This window comes from Aspergillus saccharolyticus (genome assembly GCF_003184585.1).
Source record: "Aspergillus saccharolyticus JOP 1030-1 unplaced genomic scaffold BP01scaffold_1, whole genome shotgun sequence".
NCBI lineage: Eukaryota > Fungi > Ascomycota > Eurotiomycetes > Eurotiales > Aspergillaceae > Aspergillus > Aspergillus saccharolyticus.
The window spans coordinates 8110-25636 of record NW_020290611.1 but is presented as its reverse complement, the minus strand read 5'-3'; the positions used below and the strand labels follow the sequence as shown (position 1 = coordinate 25636).

Sequence of the window (17527 nt, the reverse complement as noted above, 5' to 3'; positions counted from 1 at the left end):
CCACCACCAACCGTGGGCTTCCTCTCTCTACTCTGGCGTTCACCCCCTGATTGAGGTTATCGCGGGATCCGAGGGGGTACCGGTCAGTGAAGGGGGTCAGTGTGGTGGTGATGGATGCTGATGGGGTCGGAGTGAGACTGTCATCACATCTACTACGGGGCCATTGGGTAGGAATTATGGCTCATCGCCCCTGAGCTCTGAAACATAGGCTGGAATGGCAGTGCCTCTCGGTTCATATTAGTCTTGGAGATGATGATGTTTCTGCTCGATGCTGTAAGCTGTGTGGTTTAGTAGTTACAGACATCTAGGAGCTATGCACATCATCTGTTCGCTGGACTCGTGTTGTATGAACTGTCAGCTCTCTCTTTTTTTGGGGGTGGCGGAGAAAAGTCCATCTGGGGGATAAATGGGTTCATCGGGGAAGACGGAAAAACTAACATGAAGAAACCGAAAATTAAAAAAAATAAAAATAAAAAAGAAGAAATAAAAATCGCGATGATCGATTTGTAGACCCGGCAGGCCCCATCGGTAATCTTAAATTTGATTTTGCATCTTTGACTCATTCTTTGACAGTTTGGGCCACGGCCTGGAATTCGATCCGATCTTCCCCGGCGGGCACCGATTTGATTGCGTTGAAAAAGAAATCGGGTAATGGTACTGAGTATATAAATAAACCCGCCCTCCCCAAACAGGTGGCCCACGGTCTGTGGGAAGAAAAGTGATAGATCCCACGCCTCGATTGACCAGGGTTGGCTGTCAGATTGATCGAGTCCATCTGCAAACGATTCATCGCGAAAGACACACTACATTCATCCAATGTACTTTTGTTGCTCTTCCCAAGAGGGAACTCGATGTAGAGTCGACTGGAGCAGCCTGAGGACATCATTTCAACATCGAGTATCATTGTTTATTCACGGTGTGAAAGAGTAATAAACAAACAGTCTTTGCACTCTATTATTGATCAACCACGACAACAAAACAAAAACAACACCACCACCACTACTTACTATCACGACGCGTGAAATCGCGACGAAACTGAAGAGTACACACTACTGACTGTGTACTGGACATCCTCGGTCTCCGCCTGATCGCCCGCGCTTGACTTGCAGCTGGCGGAAAATTCCAAACTCGTCGCTGGCCCTTTTTTTTTCCCTGAATATTTCTTTTTTCGGTCATTTTCCTTTTTTCCTTCTTCTGTTGCTTATTTTTTCTTTTACCCTTTTTTTTCATCCTTTATTTTTCCATTTCTTTTTTAATTTCTGCAATCAAAAAAGAAATAAATTCCAAAAGGGAAACCAATCCCCCGCCCTCCCTCCCTCCCCGCCTTATCTGCTGTTGGGAGATGCAAGGGAGTCCAGACTCTGACCCGCGATCGATCTGGCCCTGCTTGTTCCTCTTCTTTTATTCACTTATACAAGTACTTGGAAAGGTACTTCTTGAATCTTTTGACACACCATCTCTTTCAACGCTACTCTCCGCCATTTGCTCACCACCTTACCGGAGGTGATCGTCCAAGCTTTATTTACTTCCCCAGCTCCTCCTCTCCTCCACCAGGTCGATCATCCTATATCTACTACTCTCATCCACTCCTCTCCTTCTCCTCTTCTTCCTCTTCGCCACACTCTCCACTCCATCAACACTACCGCACCACTTCACCACCTCACCACAACTCAACACAACACAACACAGCTCTCACGCTCTCAAGTCTCTCTACGACTCGAGATCATCTCTTTTCTCACAATCCAGATCGTGCAGACAATACTCCACAAGCATGTATCCCCTACTGCCTTGGAGTCAAAACCAGTCGAGTGTCCGCTCCTCGTTGAGTGAGGCTACCACCAGCACCCAGACGGTTTCTTTCAGCTTCAGCTATGGCAGCTCCTGCTCGCCGAGCTCCTTGCCGCCTCCACCGCCTCCTTCTCCCAACGACTCTCTGCTCGACATCACTCCTCGCAAGTGCTCTTTCTCCAGCAGCTATGGACTGAACAACTCGTGCGCCTTCCCCTCCTGGCCCAACCGACCATCCCTTCTGAGCGCCGATTCCGAGGGCTCGACTGCAAGTGCCTATCTGTCCGATGAGGATCTCTTCCCCAATGGTTTCGACGTGCCTTCAGACAGTGCTATCGACGAGGAGTCCGCAGCACAGGACCCCGCCATGGATCTGACGACTGAGCAGCAGATCCAGATGCTACGCGCCGCAGCCGATGAGGAGCAACAGCGCGCACGTTTCCTGGCCCAGGTCCAAGCACATGCCAGAGCCCAGCAAGCCATGCGTGTGGCCCAAGTGGCAGCTACAGAGCGCGAGAATGCCAAACGCAACAAGAAGCGCAAGGCCGTGCCAGAGCGGAAAAGGCGCACCACCTCGGGGACCAAGGCGACTATTTGCCGGGTCTAGAGACTAGACATCCGCTTCTGTACAATCATTCTCATATCTCAGCGTTCTTGTGCATGTTTCACTATCGATACCCCCGCCCCCCCACGGTCCATTACCGTGGAGATTAGGGCTGTCCCATGATCAGCGCCGTTTTATCCCGCCGACATTGGGCTTGATCATATGCGATCAGCGATTCGCATTCCGGCTCTTTTTCTTTCTTCTCTCCTCGACAACTATCTAATTACTTTTTCAACAACATTCCTTCTGCTTTCCTCTCTTCTGTATCTGGATATCAGCCAGATGATCAGGCTCTTAACCCCCCCCCCTGTCGAAGCGACCAGTCAGGACTGTTTTCCGAGGGAGAGGTTCAGGCGCCCAGACATCACAAGGCGTGCTGCATCCGATTATTCTCGAACGGGGATTTTCCATGCTAGGAAATCAAGGCGAAGACAACGATGACGACAGGGAGAGCCGCACGTGCGCGGGCCTGGGGTTACGCGCCGTAGCCGGCGGGCGGAATTGACAGCCCGGAGTTACCAACCACGCTGTCTGATTTGGTGCCCGAGCGCTGGCTGCCTGATTATCTAATTTCCCCTTCGCTGTCGGCGCATTTGATTGAATTTCCCAATTCAAAAGAAACTTAACCCCTCCTTGGTTATTTCTTTATCGCCCCCGTACCCCCCCGACAGTCCTTCCACCCCCCCTGCACTCCGAACAGGGCTTTGCACTGCGAGTTGAGCCTATCAATCCGCACGATCTCACCGCCATTGTCAGGACGCGCTTTGATCGCAGACCCTCGCCTCGATAAGTGAGGTGAAGGTGACTCATTGATTGCGAACTGACTGGCATGCGCTTTGATACTCTTACTCGGACTTCCGGACTTCAACTCCCTGAAGAACGCCGTTGCGATGAGGCGAGATAACGATCGGTGCCGCGCATTCCTCGATTTAATACCCTATCTCCTCTTTCTTGAGTTGTTCCATTTTCCATGCGTGGTCGCGATGGTGTTGGCGGTGTCTCTCTACGCACCCCTAATGTCTTGTTTTTCCCGGTTATTATACCCATGATTTGTTTTCTTTTTCCCAGTTTCCTAGTATTTTCGGGACCGAAGCGTACTTCTTCTATCATCAGCTGGTTGATCTGATTTGTTGTTTTGTCTTTTTCTTGTTTCGAATCTTCCCACAGCGTCTTGATTTTATCCAAGTGTTTGTCGGACGATTAGATACCCCGTCATGTATGTATGCCTCTTTCCTTTTTTTTTTTTTTTTTTTTCTCGTCGTTTGTTTTCCAGCCCCATACCCCCGAGCGTGTTACACAGAACAGCTCCAGCGTTACTTGCTTGAAATTGCATAGCTCGGCGAACATACCCTAGTGATTACTGCTGCTTGTTGATTTGCTTTGCTGGATAGGATGGCAGAAGCAGGATGACTCTGGTTAGGATGACCTGATAAGGAATGAAGAATTATTGTATCTCTCATATTTTCGTCGTCGCTGTCCAGTAAGAGGTACGAGTAACGGTTGCTTAAGACTTGGAGCGGCATCAGTGCCATCCTCGTCGAACTTACTGTAAGACTGGGCTATACAGCGAAGATTGTGACTCCAACATAATTTATCAGTCGATCAACTCTAGATTTGGGAAATGATTCCATAGACAGACAGACAGACAGACAGACCAGACAATCCTAACTTCTAGCACGAAAGAGGATCCAGACCTATGTATATCCCCCGCTACCCTTGACTTTATCTATTAAGCCACCTAAAACCACCACCACACCTTAAGCTCCATCATCCATCCTTTCAAGCTTCAGCGTTGCTCACCACCATCACCACCCCCCAGTTCCACGTGGAAATCCCCTCACCAACCCTCCACAGCCCTCTCAAACTCAGCCAAAACACCAAACTCCTCTCAATCCCATTATCGAGATGAGAAACATCTACAACTTCCTTAACAAAACTTCCCCGACCTCCCGAATCAACGCCCGATCCTCCCCCTTCAACCCGGGAACCTCCGCCCCCTTCGCCACGACCGTCTCCGCCACACCCAACGCCTTACAAAGATCCACCACCTCCCCTTCCTCAGGCGCCTCGTACACCAGCAGTCCCAGCGCAAAGACCAGCCCGTGCACCGCCTCGCGGCTCTGGGTCTCCTGCGCCAGCGCCTCGGCCAGCGAGGCGACGAGCTCGACCTGCGTGTCGACGGGGAGGGGGTCCGCGTGGCCGGCGAAGCGGGCGTTGTGGTTGTGGGCGGCGAGGTTGTAGGCGAAGGAGGTGGCGACGATGCGGAGGTTGGGGTGGGGGTCTAGGAGGGAGGTTGTTGTGAGGTTGAGGAGGGGCTGTAGTAGATGATTGGAGGAGGAGGTGGATGAGGTGGATGAAAAGTGGTCGGCGTAGAGGGGGCTGGTAAAGAGATTGCAGGCTAGTTGGAGAAGGGTGATGCGTAGTGGGTATGAGGGATTATCGGTGGTGGTGGTGGTGGTGTCTGCAGATGAAAACAAAGTGCGGAGGAGCTCGTGGTGCGGGTCTTCGGCGGCGAAGTAGCCAGACACCCTGGGATCGAGGAACAACAGCCGCACGAGATCGACAAGCGCGAAGTGGTTCTCCGGGGCGAGGGTGGAGATCGTGGTTTGGAGGTAGGGGCCGAAGGTCGGGAGGGATGCTGGGAGGGCGACGTCGGCAGCACCACCACCAGTGGTCTCAGGGGTTGTCGTGAAGCGGCGTTGAATGAAGTCGAGGATGGATGTCAGCGTCGGGTCGTCGGTGTGGGGGTGGAGCTTCTGGCGCAGCTTGTCGAGCGGAGGGATCTTCTTGTAGGTGACGTAGTTGGGGAGGTGGCGCTGGAAGCTGGGGAGATGGAGCTGGCGGTGCCGGTGCGTCGGGGTGGCGGCCATCTCCAGCAGCAGGCGCACGTTGCCGCGCAGCTGCGCTGGGTTGGCGCCGGACCACTCGTCGACCTTCTGGCCCTTGAGGAAGGTCATGAAGGTGGGCGTCGCGCGCACGCGGTATTGCGCGCTGACGTCCAGCGCGCTGCTGATGTCGACTTTGATCAGGGTAGCGCGGGCCCCCGCCTCCTCGGCCAGTTCGTCGTACGTGGGATAGACCATCCGGCAGGGCGGGCAGGTGGCCGAAGTGAAGAAGATGACAGCGCATGAGTCGGAGGCGGCGGTGAGATGCTGCTCCAGCTGCGCCAGGCTGCTTGCCATTCGGACTACACCCTGCGTAACAGGCGCCGAGAGTTGGGCCGAGGGAGCTGCTGGTGCTGGTGCTGGTGCTGGTGCTGCTGGCGGTCTGGAGGCGGGCGGCGCTTGAGCGCCGTCTGTGCCAGTGCCTTGGGTGACACCACGCAGGGCCATTTCGATCTGTGGCTTCATCATTTGACCAAAGGGAGTGCTCAGGAAGGTCTGCGGGAGGTTTTGGATGTGCTCCGGGATGCCCTTTCCGAGCAGAAACATGGCCAAGTCTTGGGTGAAATTGTTGCAATTATGCAGGAAGAGATCGTAAGACTGGGGAAGGGAGTTTAGTTGTTGGCTGAACGCAAGAGCACCGTGACACACATACCTCGGGCGTGTAAATCCCCGCCATGGACTGGATGTACTCGTCGATCACGTCCAGGGGGAGCTCCGTCTGGCCCAGATGCAGCTTCTCCATCGGCTGCCCATGGTGGGTGCTGCCGGGGACAGCCGTTTGGATGCCCTGGCCGAAGTAGTACTCGACGCCATTGAGGACCAGCGAGGTGTGGTAGATGGCATCAATTTGGGTGCCGGTCAGAGGCATAGAGTACTGGAGATGCTTGCATTAGATGCGATGCAGGTGTGCTGCTGAGCGACATGACTTACCAATCGCGCGAGACCCTGTGCGAGAATCAGTTAGTGTTTTGATTTGTGACCAAAGATAGAAACATTGGAACCACCTTGGAGAGGTCATAGACGTACAGCTCAACATCCATGATGAGTAGACTGGTTGACTCTCAGCAACGTTGGCGTGGATTGAATTGTGATGCATTCGCTTCGACTTTTAACGATGAGTACAGATGGAGGCAGGCATCTTTCGGTTTACGTCAGCCGCAGCGCGTCACGAGATGGAAGGGGAAGAAAGATTCTCGAAGACGATGGAAGGTTGTCAATGAAGAAGATAGATTGTTAGGAGAGAAGAAGTGCATAAGGTAGGTACACTAATGTAGTACGGTAGACAGAGTAACTGGATTGTAAGTAGCAAAAGAGACCCTGTCCTCTCCCTCTCTCTCTCTCTCTCTCTTTCTCTCCACCAATCAGCACATGACATCATCCATCTTCAATCCATCTTCATCCTTTGCGCGCGCATTCTTTTTTCCACCGCCAAACCACCCTCTGCGCAGACCACCATGGTATAGTCCAATCTCTCCACCCCTCCCCCGATACCCTCCCTCAAACCACATACATAATACTCACCTCCCCCTCTCCCGGTCCAGCCCCCGAAAGCCAGAAAACGCGGCGCCCCCGGCGCAACCACCACCAACCCCTCCGCCCCCAAACGCGCCCGCCAATCCAAACTCGCCAAAGAAAACAACATCACTGCTGCCGAAGAAAGCGAAATCAAAGAAGTGTTTCATTTATTCGCTGTGGATGACGTCGATGAGTTCGCCGACGAAAAGGAGGGGGTGATTCTGGTTGACGATGTGAAGAAAGCGCTGTCGTATGTACACCCCTACTACACTCACGTTTTGTTGAGCGCAACACCCTTCCTCCCAAATACACCTACATCTCCCCTTCTCCCCCAGAGCCCCCCACCAACCCGCGCATATACGTCTAGACTGACACCAACAAACCGCAAAAAAAGAGCATTAGGCCTCCCCCCAACCGCCACGGAACTCCCCTCCATCCTCTCCGCTCTCGACCCCACCGAGACCGGCTACGTTCCCTACGAACCGTTCCTGACCGTCGCCGCTGCGAAGCTCCGCTCTCGCTCCGACGAGGCCATGGCCGCTGAGGTGGATACGGCGTTTCGGCTTTTTGTTGGGCGTAGTGGTGGTGGCCGCGCCGAGGTGATCACCCTGCACCATCTCCGGCGCATCGCTCGGGAACTCAAGGAAGAGGCGAATGTGGATGATCAGTTGTTGAGGGATATGATACTCGAGGCCAATGGGGGCGCCGGGGTCGGGGCGGGGGTCACACTGGGTCAGTTTCGAGATGTCATGCAGCGGGCGGGGGTGTTTTGATTCCCCCAGGGGGTTGGGGTGGTAATGTGATGTGATGAATGATCTTTTGACGATGGTGATGAATTATGTGGCATTGGCATTGGCGTTGGTTTTACTTCTAGGGGGAAGACAAAAAGGCAGGGGATTTGATTTAGGTATGATGTAGCGGGCTGGCGTTGTTGGGGTAATCTGGATATATGCAGTACAGTACAGGAAACAGGCATTGGGTTGCAATGGTGTCAGTGGACATTGTACAGGATCATCGAGTATCACCGACAACATCCCATAGAAATGCCAATTACTTAACGTGCTAAATATCCGCGTTCCAAGGAATGCGAAGTAATGCGCCCACTCATCGCCAACGGCATCTCAGGCCTCTCCCTAAAATACAGGCATTGTTGTACACTGCAGGTAGAGCACTGTCCAATAAGAAACAAAAGCGAGAAGACATGTCTCCAAAGGCGACAGAGAGACCAGCCGTCTTCAAACGGGTTGCGCACATTGGTTGGGGTATCATATAACGCTGATATACAGAATCTAGGGTGTGTGACAGAAAGGTTTCATAAATCCACCTTCAAGCCCAGCGGGGGTTTCTCGTTGTGCAAATCTACCGGTAGCGAGGCAGCCACGCTGGGTGCTTGCGATACATCCGAAACCGAGTCCCCCGTCGCTGATGTAGCCGACACGCTGTCAGACGGGCGCCTGCTGGAGATCGACGAGTGCGAGATGTCGCCTGCTTGTGAGGCTAGCTCGTCCGAGTCTGCCTTCCAAGAGGAGCTCGGCTCCACTGCTTCGTAGAAGAGCATGAACGCACCGCCTTGGGACAGCACGCTGGCTTCGCTGACCATCTGCACGTCCTCGTCGCTGAGTCGGTACCACCGCTCCGATTTTTCCTTGTCGCCGTCCGCCTCCAGGACGGCTTCGGGTACGTGGGCCGGGAAAACCTCTGTCGGGTACTTTCGGTAGCAAATGTAATGACCGTTTTCGTGGCGACCATAATGCGTGACCACGGCTCGCAATTCATAGAACCGGCTGGAGGAATCGTCTCCGCGGCCTCGTGACAGCATCGAGACTCTGGGGTCAGTTCCCCATTGCTCTATGTCTCTGTGAGCTGGATCCTGAGACACGCCCCCCAAGCACCATTCGCTCAGATCCATGGTCGTAGGAAATTTGACGGCAGCATAGTTCTTTCGGAGCATCCCAGTCATTTCGTCAAACATGCTGCGGTTGATGTGGACAACCAGACACTTCGGGGGTCGGGCAATCACCGCCTGCCGGGACTTCGTACTTGACACCCTGTTCTTCGACGGGATGTGGCATTTCTCCGATAATGTCTTCTCCGCGAAGTCCTCCTCCTCCAGTGCCTCGTCGACAGCCCCCAGACGTTCCTGGGCCGACTTCCGGAGAGCATCCGAGACCGTCTGAGAGCCAGGTCCCGTTTGCGAGGCTTCACTTTCCCCGTCAACTTGAGCCAACAGATTCAAAAGCTGCGTGCGGGTGCGCAGCAAAGTACATTTCGCGCACTCCACTCCCTCAATCGGCTCCAGATGCATGTACTGATGAAGACACTCCCGGATATCGTACTCGAACTTGGGCCCAAGCGGTACCGTCAAGCAGTTGAACGGGATCAAAGACAGCCCCTCGGTCCACCCGCATTGGATACAACCGACTCTCTGAGCGAGAAGGCCTTCCAGCGGGTTCTCCACGAGCTGGGGTTCGGTGGCCGACCGCAGATCCCTAGTGCGCTCCACCTGCACCAAGGGGGAACCCTCATCGGTTCCAATGACATGCTCCTGCGGTCCAGCCATTTTCAGGCCCAGGTTGCGCGTCTGCCGCCGCGTCGCTTGCCGCACCTCCAGGTCCAGCTGATCCACCATCTTCGCGAAGTATTCCTGCGCATCCTGCTGCTGCCAGCTGCTCATCGACTTCAAGTCCGGCGGCGTCCACAGCCGCTGGCCGTAGCTCTCTGCGCTGTTCAGCCGCTCGATTATCTCCTTCAGGGCCTGGTGGGTCGAGAACGAGGACCGCTGGCCCAAGTCCTCAAGGTTCTTGTCCAGAAAGTCCTCCAGCGAGTGCAGGGAGGCCAGTCCCTGAATGATGCTGTTCTGGTAGCATGAGTTGTCCCAGTTGCCCAGACCCGGTGGAAGATTGTCCTTGCCGCTCAGAAGCGAGGTGCTGAAGCCCGGGAAGGTCGACGCGTGAGGTAGGAGGGCAGAGAGAAATCCATTGTCGAGACCAAGGATCCGTCGCATCGCCTCGCTTTTCGCTTCGAAGCTCATCGACGAGGAAGAAGAGGACAACGACGAGTCTGCCGAGTCGGGTTGTGTGGCGTCGAGTGCGGCGACCAGGCGCGACGGGGTCAGGCGGACCACTAAATTCCATACGATACGAGCCAGCGAAAAGGGAAGTAAGCCGAGGTAGTTCAATATCAAATATACAGATGAGACGGTCACGAGTACGCTGGCTGTGAAGTTGGGATGGTCTTGCAAGCGCTGTAGAGCGGGATCATAGTTGCTGTAAGGCACGCTGCTGAAGGAACTCTGAGTAGAGAAGTCAATTCCCTCTCTGCGAGCGTTCATGGCTGGTGAGAGAAGGTCAGTAACTGCGGCATGGGGACTGAGCTATAAGCACATCGAAGCAAGCAGAAAAGGTGGAATGAAGGCAGGCAGAATGGTCTGATTGCAAAAGACGAGGGCCGAATAAGCAGCAGCGGCCAAATGCGTGTTGGGTCGCTACCGCCTCCCGGAAAAGTTTTTATCGATAGGCAAGTCTCCCTCCGTCTCCACAACAAATTATTTCATCGCTCGGGTTCACTTTGCATGATTTTGCCGTGTGCACCATGGCTAAGTCGAGACGTAAGTACACTTGATCTGAAACTACTCGGTTCATTTCTAATCTTATTGCGCTTATCATAGCCCAGTCCAAACACTCCCGTGCGGCCCGCCGGGCAGCTTCTCCTAGTCTCGACCTCGACAAGTCGTTGACCTCCCTCCCTCGGGCGGAGGAGACTACCGTACAGCGTGAATCCATTCTGGCCGATCGGGCCAATGCTGGTGTTTCGAAGAAGAAGTCCAAGTCGAAGCCCTTGACAAAAGCGCAGCGCGCAAGACAGCAGAAAGGTGTTGAAAGAGCAGAAGCGGTCATGGACCAGCTCGAGAGTAAAGTCAACCGCAGCATCAGTCGTGCTAAAGTTGTCAAAGCTCGTAGGGTATGGGCTCTAGCCAAATGCAAATACTTCTTACGCACAATCCTCTGACAATGGACGCTTTTAGGGCGAATGGGAAGATCTGAACCGCAAGGTTTCGAAGACAATGTTCCAAGCGCTCGCCGATGAGGCCGATGACGCTGACGACGCCATGATGGATGACTCTGCCCCCGCGAAGAAAAGCAAGCCCGCAACGCAATCGACCTTCGCGGCCCAGAACCTGGCTGTCGATCAACACGCCGATAACGACGAGGATGACGAGATCACTTGAACCAGCTTCGCAAGAGAAGGTCTTGGGGTCGCACCAAATCTTTATTTCTTCGGCCTCAGCTGCTTGATCATCCGGTCGATTTCGGCGGCGGCTGGTCCGGACGCCCGTGCCTGCAGGAGCTCGAGGGCATTCATATTCTTTGCTCGGAAGGCTTCCTCGCCTGCTTTGGCTATCATTCCACATTTCACCCACATTTCCACTTTTTCATCTGCGGGCAGGTTGGTGCATTTGGGGACAAAGACCGAGGCGAGCTTCGTGTTACCCGCCCCTAGGATTTCATTGTAAAAAGGCTGTAGTGAGTCTTGTGAGTATATGTATGTTTTGGGGAGTATGGCTTTCTCTTACCTCCCACCCTATTGGGGACTTCTTGATTTTGCCGATGTCTTCCAACTCGCCCCAATCTCGCTTAGCGACCAAGGCTCTCAATCTCAACCACCAGAAAGTTTTCTCTGGCATCTTGAACTCGCTTTGGAGCTTCTGTGCTCTCTTTCCGTAACCTGATCTGATCAATCTAAATATTGTCTCGTTCAAGCTCAGGCCTAGAAACTCGGACCTGTCAGCGAGGTCCTTGTCCAAGGCTTCTTGTACTTTGAGAAGCTGTGAAGCTTCCGACACTAGCTTCTGTTGTAACACCGCCGAGGGATCTTTCGAATCTGCCAGCAGACGGGATGCTAAGTGAAGTTTCTCCGTCTTCCGTGGCAAATCCGTCTCTTCCAACGCCTCGGACAGAAGCACATTTGAACCATCAATGGGGCGATCATCCTGGTAAAACAAATCTTTGAGCAGCTCCTTGTCCTGCGATCGGGCGTTTGTCTCCACCAGCGCAGATGCCATCGGACGGTTGTTTATTGTCCGGAAAAAGCTTGCAAGGGGAAGCTTTGTCTTGAGCTGCAGAAGGACGTAGTTCACCAGGTCGATATCTCCACTTTCAATGGCTTTGTCTAGAGCGATTTCATCCTCTTCCATGTTCAACAGCAGCGGAACCTGCTTGCCGGCCCGCGGTTCGTGGTTCAATAGCTGTGTTGCGAGATGCACCCGTCCTTCGTCGAAAGCCGTCTGAGCAATGAGTTCGAAAGATATGCCTGGCTTTCCGTCCAGTCTCTGGACAATAAGCTTACAGACGGCGTCGTCGTCTCCCGTCGCGACTTTGACTTTTTGGCTCGCCCAATGAACGTAGATTCTGTCGGCGGCAAGTTCAAGATATTCTGAGATTCGGATTGCGAGAAGATACTCGTGCCTGTTCACCAAGCGTTCAATGAGCCGCTCGGGCGTGAGGCGCATGTACTGCTCGTAGGAGATCGGCAAGCCAATTTGATAGTCCCTTACAGCCTTCAGCACTCGCAGTTTCTCCGTCATTTCCACGAAGTCATCGCTGTTGTATAAATCAAGCACTGACTTGCCGAAGGAGGCCGCCTTCAGCAGCCGCTTTTGCCAGTGCGGATCAAACTCCTGGCCCGCTGCTTTGACGCAGGTGTCAACTGCCTCGGGCAGACTCGGGCGAATTCGTTGGATGTTCTCATCGGCTTTGGGAGATTTCTTCTCCAGCAAGTCCACTGAATCTAGGAGCACTGATGCCGGCGAGGTAGAGCCAAGCCGGAAGATAGCCTCCGTAACATCTTCACTCGGGGCGTTAGTAGCTAGCATCGAGCGATTGCAGCGGAGACCTACCAGTGACTTTGTGCAAGAATTCGCATGCATCGTTAGTTATCAGTCGTACGCCATCGAATTCCGGGACGACATGAACGGTCCCATCGTAGTAGTACCTGCGATAGTCAGAGACGATGGAGCATGCGGCAGATTAGACGTCTAAAGCCCATACCTCGCGGCAACTCCATTGGGACCGATGAGATGCACCTCATCCTCCCACGCGATAACAACGGCATCATTTCCACACCAGTCCACACTCCTGGGCGTCACCCGAGACTCCGGGTCATATTCGCTGTACTTGCTTTGAAAGTCGCTACTTACCACCCAGACTTTCCCTTCTGCGGTTATGAGTGCGACAAATCTCCCAGTTGGGGAGACACTCACATGCTTGAAGGGTCCATTCTGCAGGATTTTGTCCTCTGCTTCTGTGGGGTCAACCAGGTAGACGGTCTTGTCAACGGCAAGCAAGACCTCGACTGATCGAGACAATGTGTACGCCGGAGGTATCAACGACCACGACGATACCTCTCCTTCGGGACAAGGGGCTAAGAGGCGCGGCCGAGGTTCCTCGTAGTTCGACACGGCCACCAGCTGATTGTTCGAAAGCAGGGCCACGAAGCCAGAAGTCCAGAACCGACACCCCCTCACGCCGTACTCAGCCGCACCCTGGATCAAAGTCAGGGGGGCAACATAACTCAGCCCAATGGCACGGGGGAGACTTACGTTGCCAAGGGAAAAGGAAGTGAAGTCGCCGTGGAGCCCGTAGTAGCGGCGGACAGTGCCATCTTCAGTGATGACCAAGAGCTCCTCTCGATCGGACCAGCCAAGACCACGGATTGTGCCAAACTCCCACTGACGGCAGGATTAGGGAAGCGGATCTCATGTCACGGGGACAGGGGGTGACTTACATTGAGACGATTGATTAGCTTGCCGGAGCACGAGTAGATGTCAATACTTGACTTGGTCGTTTGGGCTTCCCGGAAGCGATATGGCTTGCTTTCATCACGATGGAGTGCTGTGAAGGAGCGTCAGTACAGTAGTCGCCGAGACGTGGTCCCCAGCATGATGCCTCGTACCAATGGCTCCGCCGTACGGAGCGCCAGCGATGATGTAGTTCTCTAATTCAATGTCTTCATCGAAGATCGCGTCATATATGAGGACCTTGCGATAGAAGCTATCACCCAGTCTCTCCCAGTTTGCCAGAGGATTAGAAGGCGCCATTGGCAGCAGTCGGGGGGGCGACTGTGAACAGGCAGGGGATGAATTGAAGCCAGGGAATAACAATGAGCGGGCGCTGATGTTCCTCGGGGATCCGTCCGGAGAAGTAGTAAGTGATTCGTTTGGGAGCTCGGTCTTCCCGGTGCTAACCCGATTGAGTTATCGAGCTGATGGGTCCCATAAGTTATCACCATCGCTGCCTCAGGCGTGATACAGCTCTTTCTCTCCAGACATCATTCAAATGGCTGCTGCCACGATGCCTGCCCACACAAGATACGATGGATCATAACGTGGAGATCCGCAATCTGGCCCTGGAGCTATCAGACCTAGAGGTCGCACTGTTTCTCTGCCTCGCAGTCCATGAGCATTGTCGAGTTGAGACGACCGACACCAATATCAATGACGTTGCCAAAGAGCTCGCCCTGGTAAATAAATATACTTAGGACTACTCGCCATTATTATCCCCTATCGACTAATGTGCTCGGGCGCTAGATCTGCTCCATCACCTTTGGATTGACCCGCGTCCTTGTCGATTGTTCTTCTGCGACCACCGTTGACACCTTCCTCACCGCAATATCCGCACCGCAGCCTCCCAAGGATCATGCCCGTCCTACGCGTTCGCGCATGCCCACCGAGTCCGTGAGTGTCTTTCCCTAGGAGAAAATCAAATCCTACGATCACTGACCAACCCAGTCGAGTACATCACTCTCCACGCATGACTTACAGACCGGCAAAGGTCGTGCAAGGTCGTCTAAGCTCCCGGGACAAACGTCCACCATCCCTAATGTCATCATAGCGAAGAACTTCAATCATGTTGATGACGAGATCCAACGCACACTTCTCGAGGTAAGGGCGGAGAGGTTGTTACCCTACCGCAGCATTTCCGCGAGTCTAACTCTGCCTTGCGGTAGTTGATGCGCTCGAAGAAACTGTCCCTGCAGGCTGGGACCTGGGAAGCACCGGCAGACTTCCTCTTTGTGCCCCTAATAGCACGCACTGGGGGCCGGGATCAGCCCTTGTTGAATCCTCATCTGGTCTGGATCTCTTATGATTATGTGCATTGATTTGATCTTGGCTGATGCATACGCAGAATGACCACCTCTTCATCTCCCACTACCAGGACCCCGAGGATAGCTTCGTCTATCTGGAGGAGGACAACGACTGGCTGTCTGAGGGACAAGCTTCCGCATCGTCTGTGATCCGTAAATCCGATACCAAACCAAGTCAAAGCCACCCAAATATAGATCGCAAGGTACCCCGTCATCGCCCTTTTCCCCGACTCCGGGCGAGCTGCTCAGTCGTGGGGAAGCAGAGCAGTTCAAGCTGACAATGAACCGGCAAAAGGTATTGGATCACGTCCAACAAGCCAGCGATGCTGTGATCGTCGGGGCAGACATCATCCGCTACCAGCAAGATATTGTCGTGTTTTTGCGGCTCAGTCGCGCAGTCGCTGGCGGCATTTCCACGCGGTCGAACTTGCATTTCAAGGCATTCTCCAGGTCCGTGTTCCCATTGCTGGTGCTCATTAGAGTGGAGATCGTATCCTTGCTGAACGCAATCTCACTAGGTTACTCGCCGTCTTGCATGGCCTGGATTTTGTTACCCCGTCAATCGTTGCCTTGGCGGCGAAGAAGGTCTTCCGTCATCGGATTGTTGTAGCCAGGCCGGAGGATGATCGCAGCTTGCAGTATGGGAGTGACCTGGCGGCTGTGTCTAAGGTGCTGGAATACGCCGATCCTGATACGATATTGGAAGGGGTGCTTACGCTGGAGGCGCCGTTGTGATCGGAGTGTGTGTAGCGACCCTGCCAGGGGAAGTCATGAACCTCGCTGTATGGTAGTAGACTTTTGTTCTAATCAAGGTGTTATCTCATGACCGCCTAGATTATATGTGCATGAATGTAGCTCGAACCGGCATCGGTTCCGTTCCACGCCCTCAGGATCCAACGAATGAATGAACAATATATCGTATCATCATGCAAGCCCTGTCTAGCAGCGCCGCTCACTCCCATCCCGCCCTCTACGCCCACTCCACACCTCACAACCAACCTCGTATCCGGGGTTGTTCTAAACCGCAGCACTCACCGCCCCATCTCTCCTCAAGAACAACTCCGGCAGGGTGAATCCGGTTCCCGCATCGCCACCGTCATTCTCAACGGCAGCACCGTTCGATCGTTCAGCATGCTCAACGAACGCCATCGTCTTGCGCCATTCGGCCAGCACGACGTCCACCTCGGTTTTGGCGTCCCCAACGATGGCGTCCATCTTGATGTCGTTACGGTCGTAGCCGAAGGGATCCTCAAGCTGCGAGCCGATACCCTCGATGCCGTACAGCGTGAAGATCACCAGGCTGACCATCGGGACAGTCCACCAGCCCATATCATCGACCATGCCGAAGGGGAGGACGCAGCCGAAGAGGGCGAGGACTTGCTTTTGGTGGATCCTGGAGTTGAGAAGGGGGAGGAGGATGAGTCATGTGGGAATCGTCCAGGAGAAGGGGGAGGAGGGGGGGGGGGGGGAAAACTCACAAATGAGCGACCGGGATAGGCGTGAGCTTAATCGTCTCCATCCGCCCATAAGCATCCGTCAGAGTGTTCAACTGCGCCTGCATCTGACTGGCGCCGGGGGCATGGAACCAGCCGCGCTCAACGCCGCGCTTGATGAACTGGTCAACGAAGAAGGTCAGCTGGTAGGGGAGGCCCAGGCCGGCGTCCTCATGGCCCTCCAGCCCCGCGGGCAGGAGGCTGGCGTAGTCCGGGTTGAAATCCGTGACCCCGTTCTCGGCGACGTCGCTGCCCAGAGCCCAGGCCGCACCCCACTCGGCGCGCAGGTGGTTCTTGACGGCGAAGGGAATCGCCATCAGGATGCGCACCGTGCGCTCGATGTCCTGCTTCTCGGGCGCCGTCGGGGCGCCACGGGCGCTGTAGCCGTTGGTGATGATGACCCGGACCAGGTTCCGCACACAGGTATTGATCGTGTTTAGCCCGTTGCGGCCATCCCAGAAACGGTTGTAGGATGTTTGGTTGCGGAAGACCAGCATGAGGCCGACCACGATGGATAAAGATGGAATCTGTGGTTGAAGCGGTGCAGTGAGTTGCGGCCGCTCCAATCATGTCATGACGAAGGCGGGGGAAAAGATAGAGAGAGATCAAGAAAAAGACAAGACAGAAAGGAAGAAAGAAACGAGAAGAAAGAGGGAAGAAAGTATCGAGTAAAGAACAGGTACAGAACAGAGAAAGAAAAAGAAAAGAAGGAAGAGAACTTACGATACTACTCGGGAGGCCGACAGTGTCGAAGACGTCCTTGTCCAGCCATACCACGAAGGCCGTAAACAGTGCGTGCAAGAAGACTGGCACCAGAATAGCTGCATGAATGGCGCCTTTGATGAAACGGAATACCAACGGCCATCTGTCATCATGTAAGTCTGGATATGAGGACGAACAAGGGTTCCAATACGCACCGCCTTGGTTTGTGCCTGGTGGACAGAAGGTGGGGGTGGGTTCCGTGACGATAATGATGGGCATTATTGAGAAACATGGTGTTGCGGCGGCTCAAGACCGGTGTAGAAGGGTTGCTGAGACTCAACCGCATGATGAACCTGCAGGGACTCGAGTACAGTAGGAGGAGGAAGTATGTACTGTAG

General features: G+C 54.1%; 8 protein-coding genes across 8 annotated transcripts; 4 read left to right on the top strand and 4 right to left on the bottom strand.

Moving 5' to 3' along the window:
• The first annotated feature begins 1384 nt into the window (after nucleotides 1–1384).
• BP01DRAFT_266 (uncharacterized protein) lies at nucleotides 1385–2826 on the top strand. The gene has a single exon (XM_025571348.1). The coding sequence runs from the start codon at nucleotides 1772–1774 to the stop codon at nucleotides 2393–2395; it is 624 nt and encodes a 207-aa protein (XP_025435533.1). The 5' UTR covers nucleotides 1385–1771; the 3' UTR covers nucleotides 2396–2826.
• Nucleotides 2827–4308: 1482 nt separating this feature from the next.
• Nucleotides 4309–6346, bottom strand: BP01DRAFT_412496 (bifunctional C97 family peptidase/thioredoxin family protein; the record flags this gene model as incomplete). Its single annotated transcript, XM_025578948.1, has 4 exons — nucleotides 6282–6346; nucleotides 6208–6222; nucleotides 5930–6151; nucleotides 4309–5874 (listed from the first exon to the last, which is right to left on the bottom strand). Exons 1-4 carry the CDS (start codon nucleotides 6315–6317, stop codon nucleotides 4309–4311), a joined length of 1839 nt encoding a protein of 612 aa, XP_025435532.1. The 5' UTR covers nucleotides 6318–6346.
• A 288-nt stretch (nucleotides 6347–6634) lies between these two features.
• BP01DRAFT_271 (EF-hand superfamily Ca2+-modulated protein) lies at nucleotides 6635–7721 on the top strand. Its single transcript, XM_025571386.1, has 3 exons — nucleotides 6635–6734; nucleotides 6819–7042; nucleotides 7187–7721. The coding sequence occupies exons 1-3, from the start codon at nucleotides 6732–6734 to the stop codon at nucleotides 7563–7565; spliced, it is 606 nt and encodes a 201-aa protein (XP_025435531.1). The 5' UTR covers nucleotides 6635–6731; the 3' UTR covers nucleotides 7566–7721.
• Nucleotides 7715–10198, bottom strand: BP01DRAFT_352120 (ubiquitin-specific protease UBP1). The gene has a single exon (XM_025573873.1). The coding sequence runs from the start codon at nucleotides 10121–10123 to the stop codon at nucleotides 8105–8107; it is 2019 nt and encodes a 672-aa protein (XP_025435530.1). The 5' UTR covers nucleotides 10124–10198; the 3' UTR covers nucleotides 7715–8104.
• A 151-nt stretch (nucleotides 10199–10349) lies between these two features.
• On the top strand, nucleotides 10350–11473 carry BP01DRAFT_352118 (Alb1 domain-containing protein). The gene is made up of 3 exons (XM_025573872.1): nucleotides 10350–10399; nucleotides 10460–10752; nucleotides 10817–11473. Exons 1-3 carry the CDS (start codon nucleotides 10384–10386, stop codon nucleotides 11018–11020), a joined length of 513 nt encoding a protein of 170 aa, XP_025435529.1. The 5' UTR covers nucleotides 10350–10383; the 3' UTR covers nucleotides 11021–11473.
• Nucleotides 10652–13950, bottom strand: vp16 (tethering complex subunit VPS16). The gene is made up of 7 exons (XM_025572377.1): nucleotides 13744–13950; nucleotides 13576–13682; nucleotides 13391–13519; nucleotides 12840–13333; nucleotides 12689–12783; nucleotides 11366–12636; nucleotides 10652–11310 (listed from the first exon to the last, which is right to left on the bottom strand). Exons 1-7 carry the CDS (start codon nucleotides 13886–13888, stop codon nucleotides 11062–11064), a joined length of 2490 nt encoding a protein of 829 aa, XP_025435528.1. The 5' UTR covers nucleotides 13889–13950; the 3' UTR covers nucleotides 10652–11061.
• A 182-nt stretch (nucleotides 13951–14132) lies between these two features.
• On the top strand, nucleotides 14133–15696 carry BP01DRAFT_352115 (uncharacterized protein). The gene is made up of 7 exons (XM_025573871.1): nucleotides 14133–14310; nucleotides 14378–14524; nucleotides 14579–14731; nucleotides 14797–14919; nucleotides 14976–15137; nucleotides 15230–15384; nucleotides 15453–15696. The coding sequence occupies exons 1-7, from the start codon at nucleotides 14164–14166 to the stop codon at nucleotides 15667–15669; spliced, it is 1104 nt and encodes a 367-aa protein (XP_025435527.1). The 5' UTR covers nucleotides 14133–14163; the 3' UTR covers nucleotides 15670–15696.
• A 237-nt stretch (nucleotides 15697–15933) lies between these two features.
• Nucleotides 15934–17527, bottom strand: BP01DRAFT_309280 (bestrophin family protein). The gene is made up of 4 exons (XM_025572376.1): nucleotides 17345–17527; nucleotides 17151–17292; nucleotides 16413–16954; nucleotides 15934–16327 (listed from the first exon to the last, which is right to left on the bottom strand). Exons 1-4 carry the CDS (start codon nucleotides 17473–17475, stop codon nucleotides 15952–15954), a joined length of 1191 nt encoding a protein of 396 aa, XP_025435526.1. The 5' UTR covers nucleotides 17476–17527; the 3' UTR covers nucleotides 15934–15951.

Coding starts and splice junctions, on each gene's coding strand:
- BP01DRAFT_266 (XM_025571348.1), top strand. CDS start 1,772: ATGTATCCCCTACTGCCTTGGAGTCAAAACCAGTCGAGTGTCCGCTCC.
- BP01DRAFT_271 (XM_025571386.1), top strand. Junction 7,043..7,186: donor GATGTGAAGAAAGCGCTGTC/GTATGTACACCC, acceptor CCGCAAAAAAAG/AGCATTAGGCCTCCCCCCAA.
- BP01DRAFT_352120 (XM_025573873.1), bottom strand. CDS start 10,123: ATGAACGCTCGCAGAGAGGGAATTGACTTCTCTACTCAGAGTTCCTTC.
- BP01DRAFT_352118 (XM_025573872.1), top strand. Junction 10,753..10,816: donor AAGTTGTCAAAGCTCGTAGG/GTATGGGCTCTA, acceptor GGACGCTTTTAG/GGCGAATGGGAAGATCTGAA.
- vp16 (XM_025572377.1), bottom strand. CDS start 13,888: ATGGCGCCTTCTAATCCTCTGGCAAACTGGGAGAGACTGGGTGATAGC. Junction 12,784..12,839: donor CCCAATGGAGTTGCCGCGAG/GTATGGGCTTTA, acceptor TGACTATCGCAG/GTACTACTACGATGGGACCG. Junction 12,637..12,688: donor ATTCTTGCACAAAGTCACTG/GTAGGTCTCCGC, acceptor CCCCGAGTGAAG/ATGTTACGGAGGCTATCTTC.
- BP01DRAFT_352115 (XM_025573871.1), top strand. CDS start 14,164: ATGGATCATAACGTGGAGATCCGCAATCTGGCCCTGGAGCTATCAGAC. Junction 14,525..14,578: donor CGCGCATGCCCACCGAGTCC/GTGAGTGTCTTT, acceptor TGACCAACCCAG/TCGAGTACATCACTCTCCAC. Junction 14,920..14,975: donor CCTTGTTGAATCCTCATCTG/GTCTGGATCTCT, acceptor ATGCATACGCAG/AATGACCACCTCTTCATCTC.
- BP01DRAFT_309280 (XM_025572376.1), bottom strand. CDS start 17,475: ATGCGGTTGAGTCTCAGCAACCCTTCTACACCGGTCTTGAGCCGCCGC. Junction 17,293..17,344: donor ACCAGGCACAAACCAAGGCG/GTGCGTATTGGA, acceptor ACATGATGACAG/ATGGCCGTTGGTATTCCGTT. Junction 16,328..16,412: donor CCTATCCCGGTCGCTCATTT/GTGAGTTTTCCC, acceptor TCTCAACTCCAG/GATCCACCAAAAGCAAGTCC.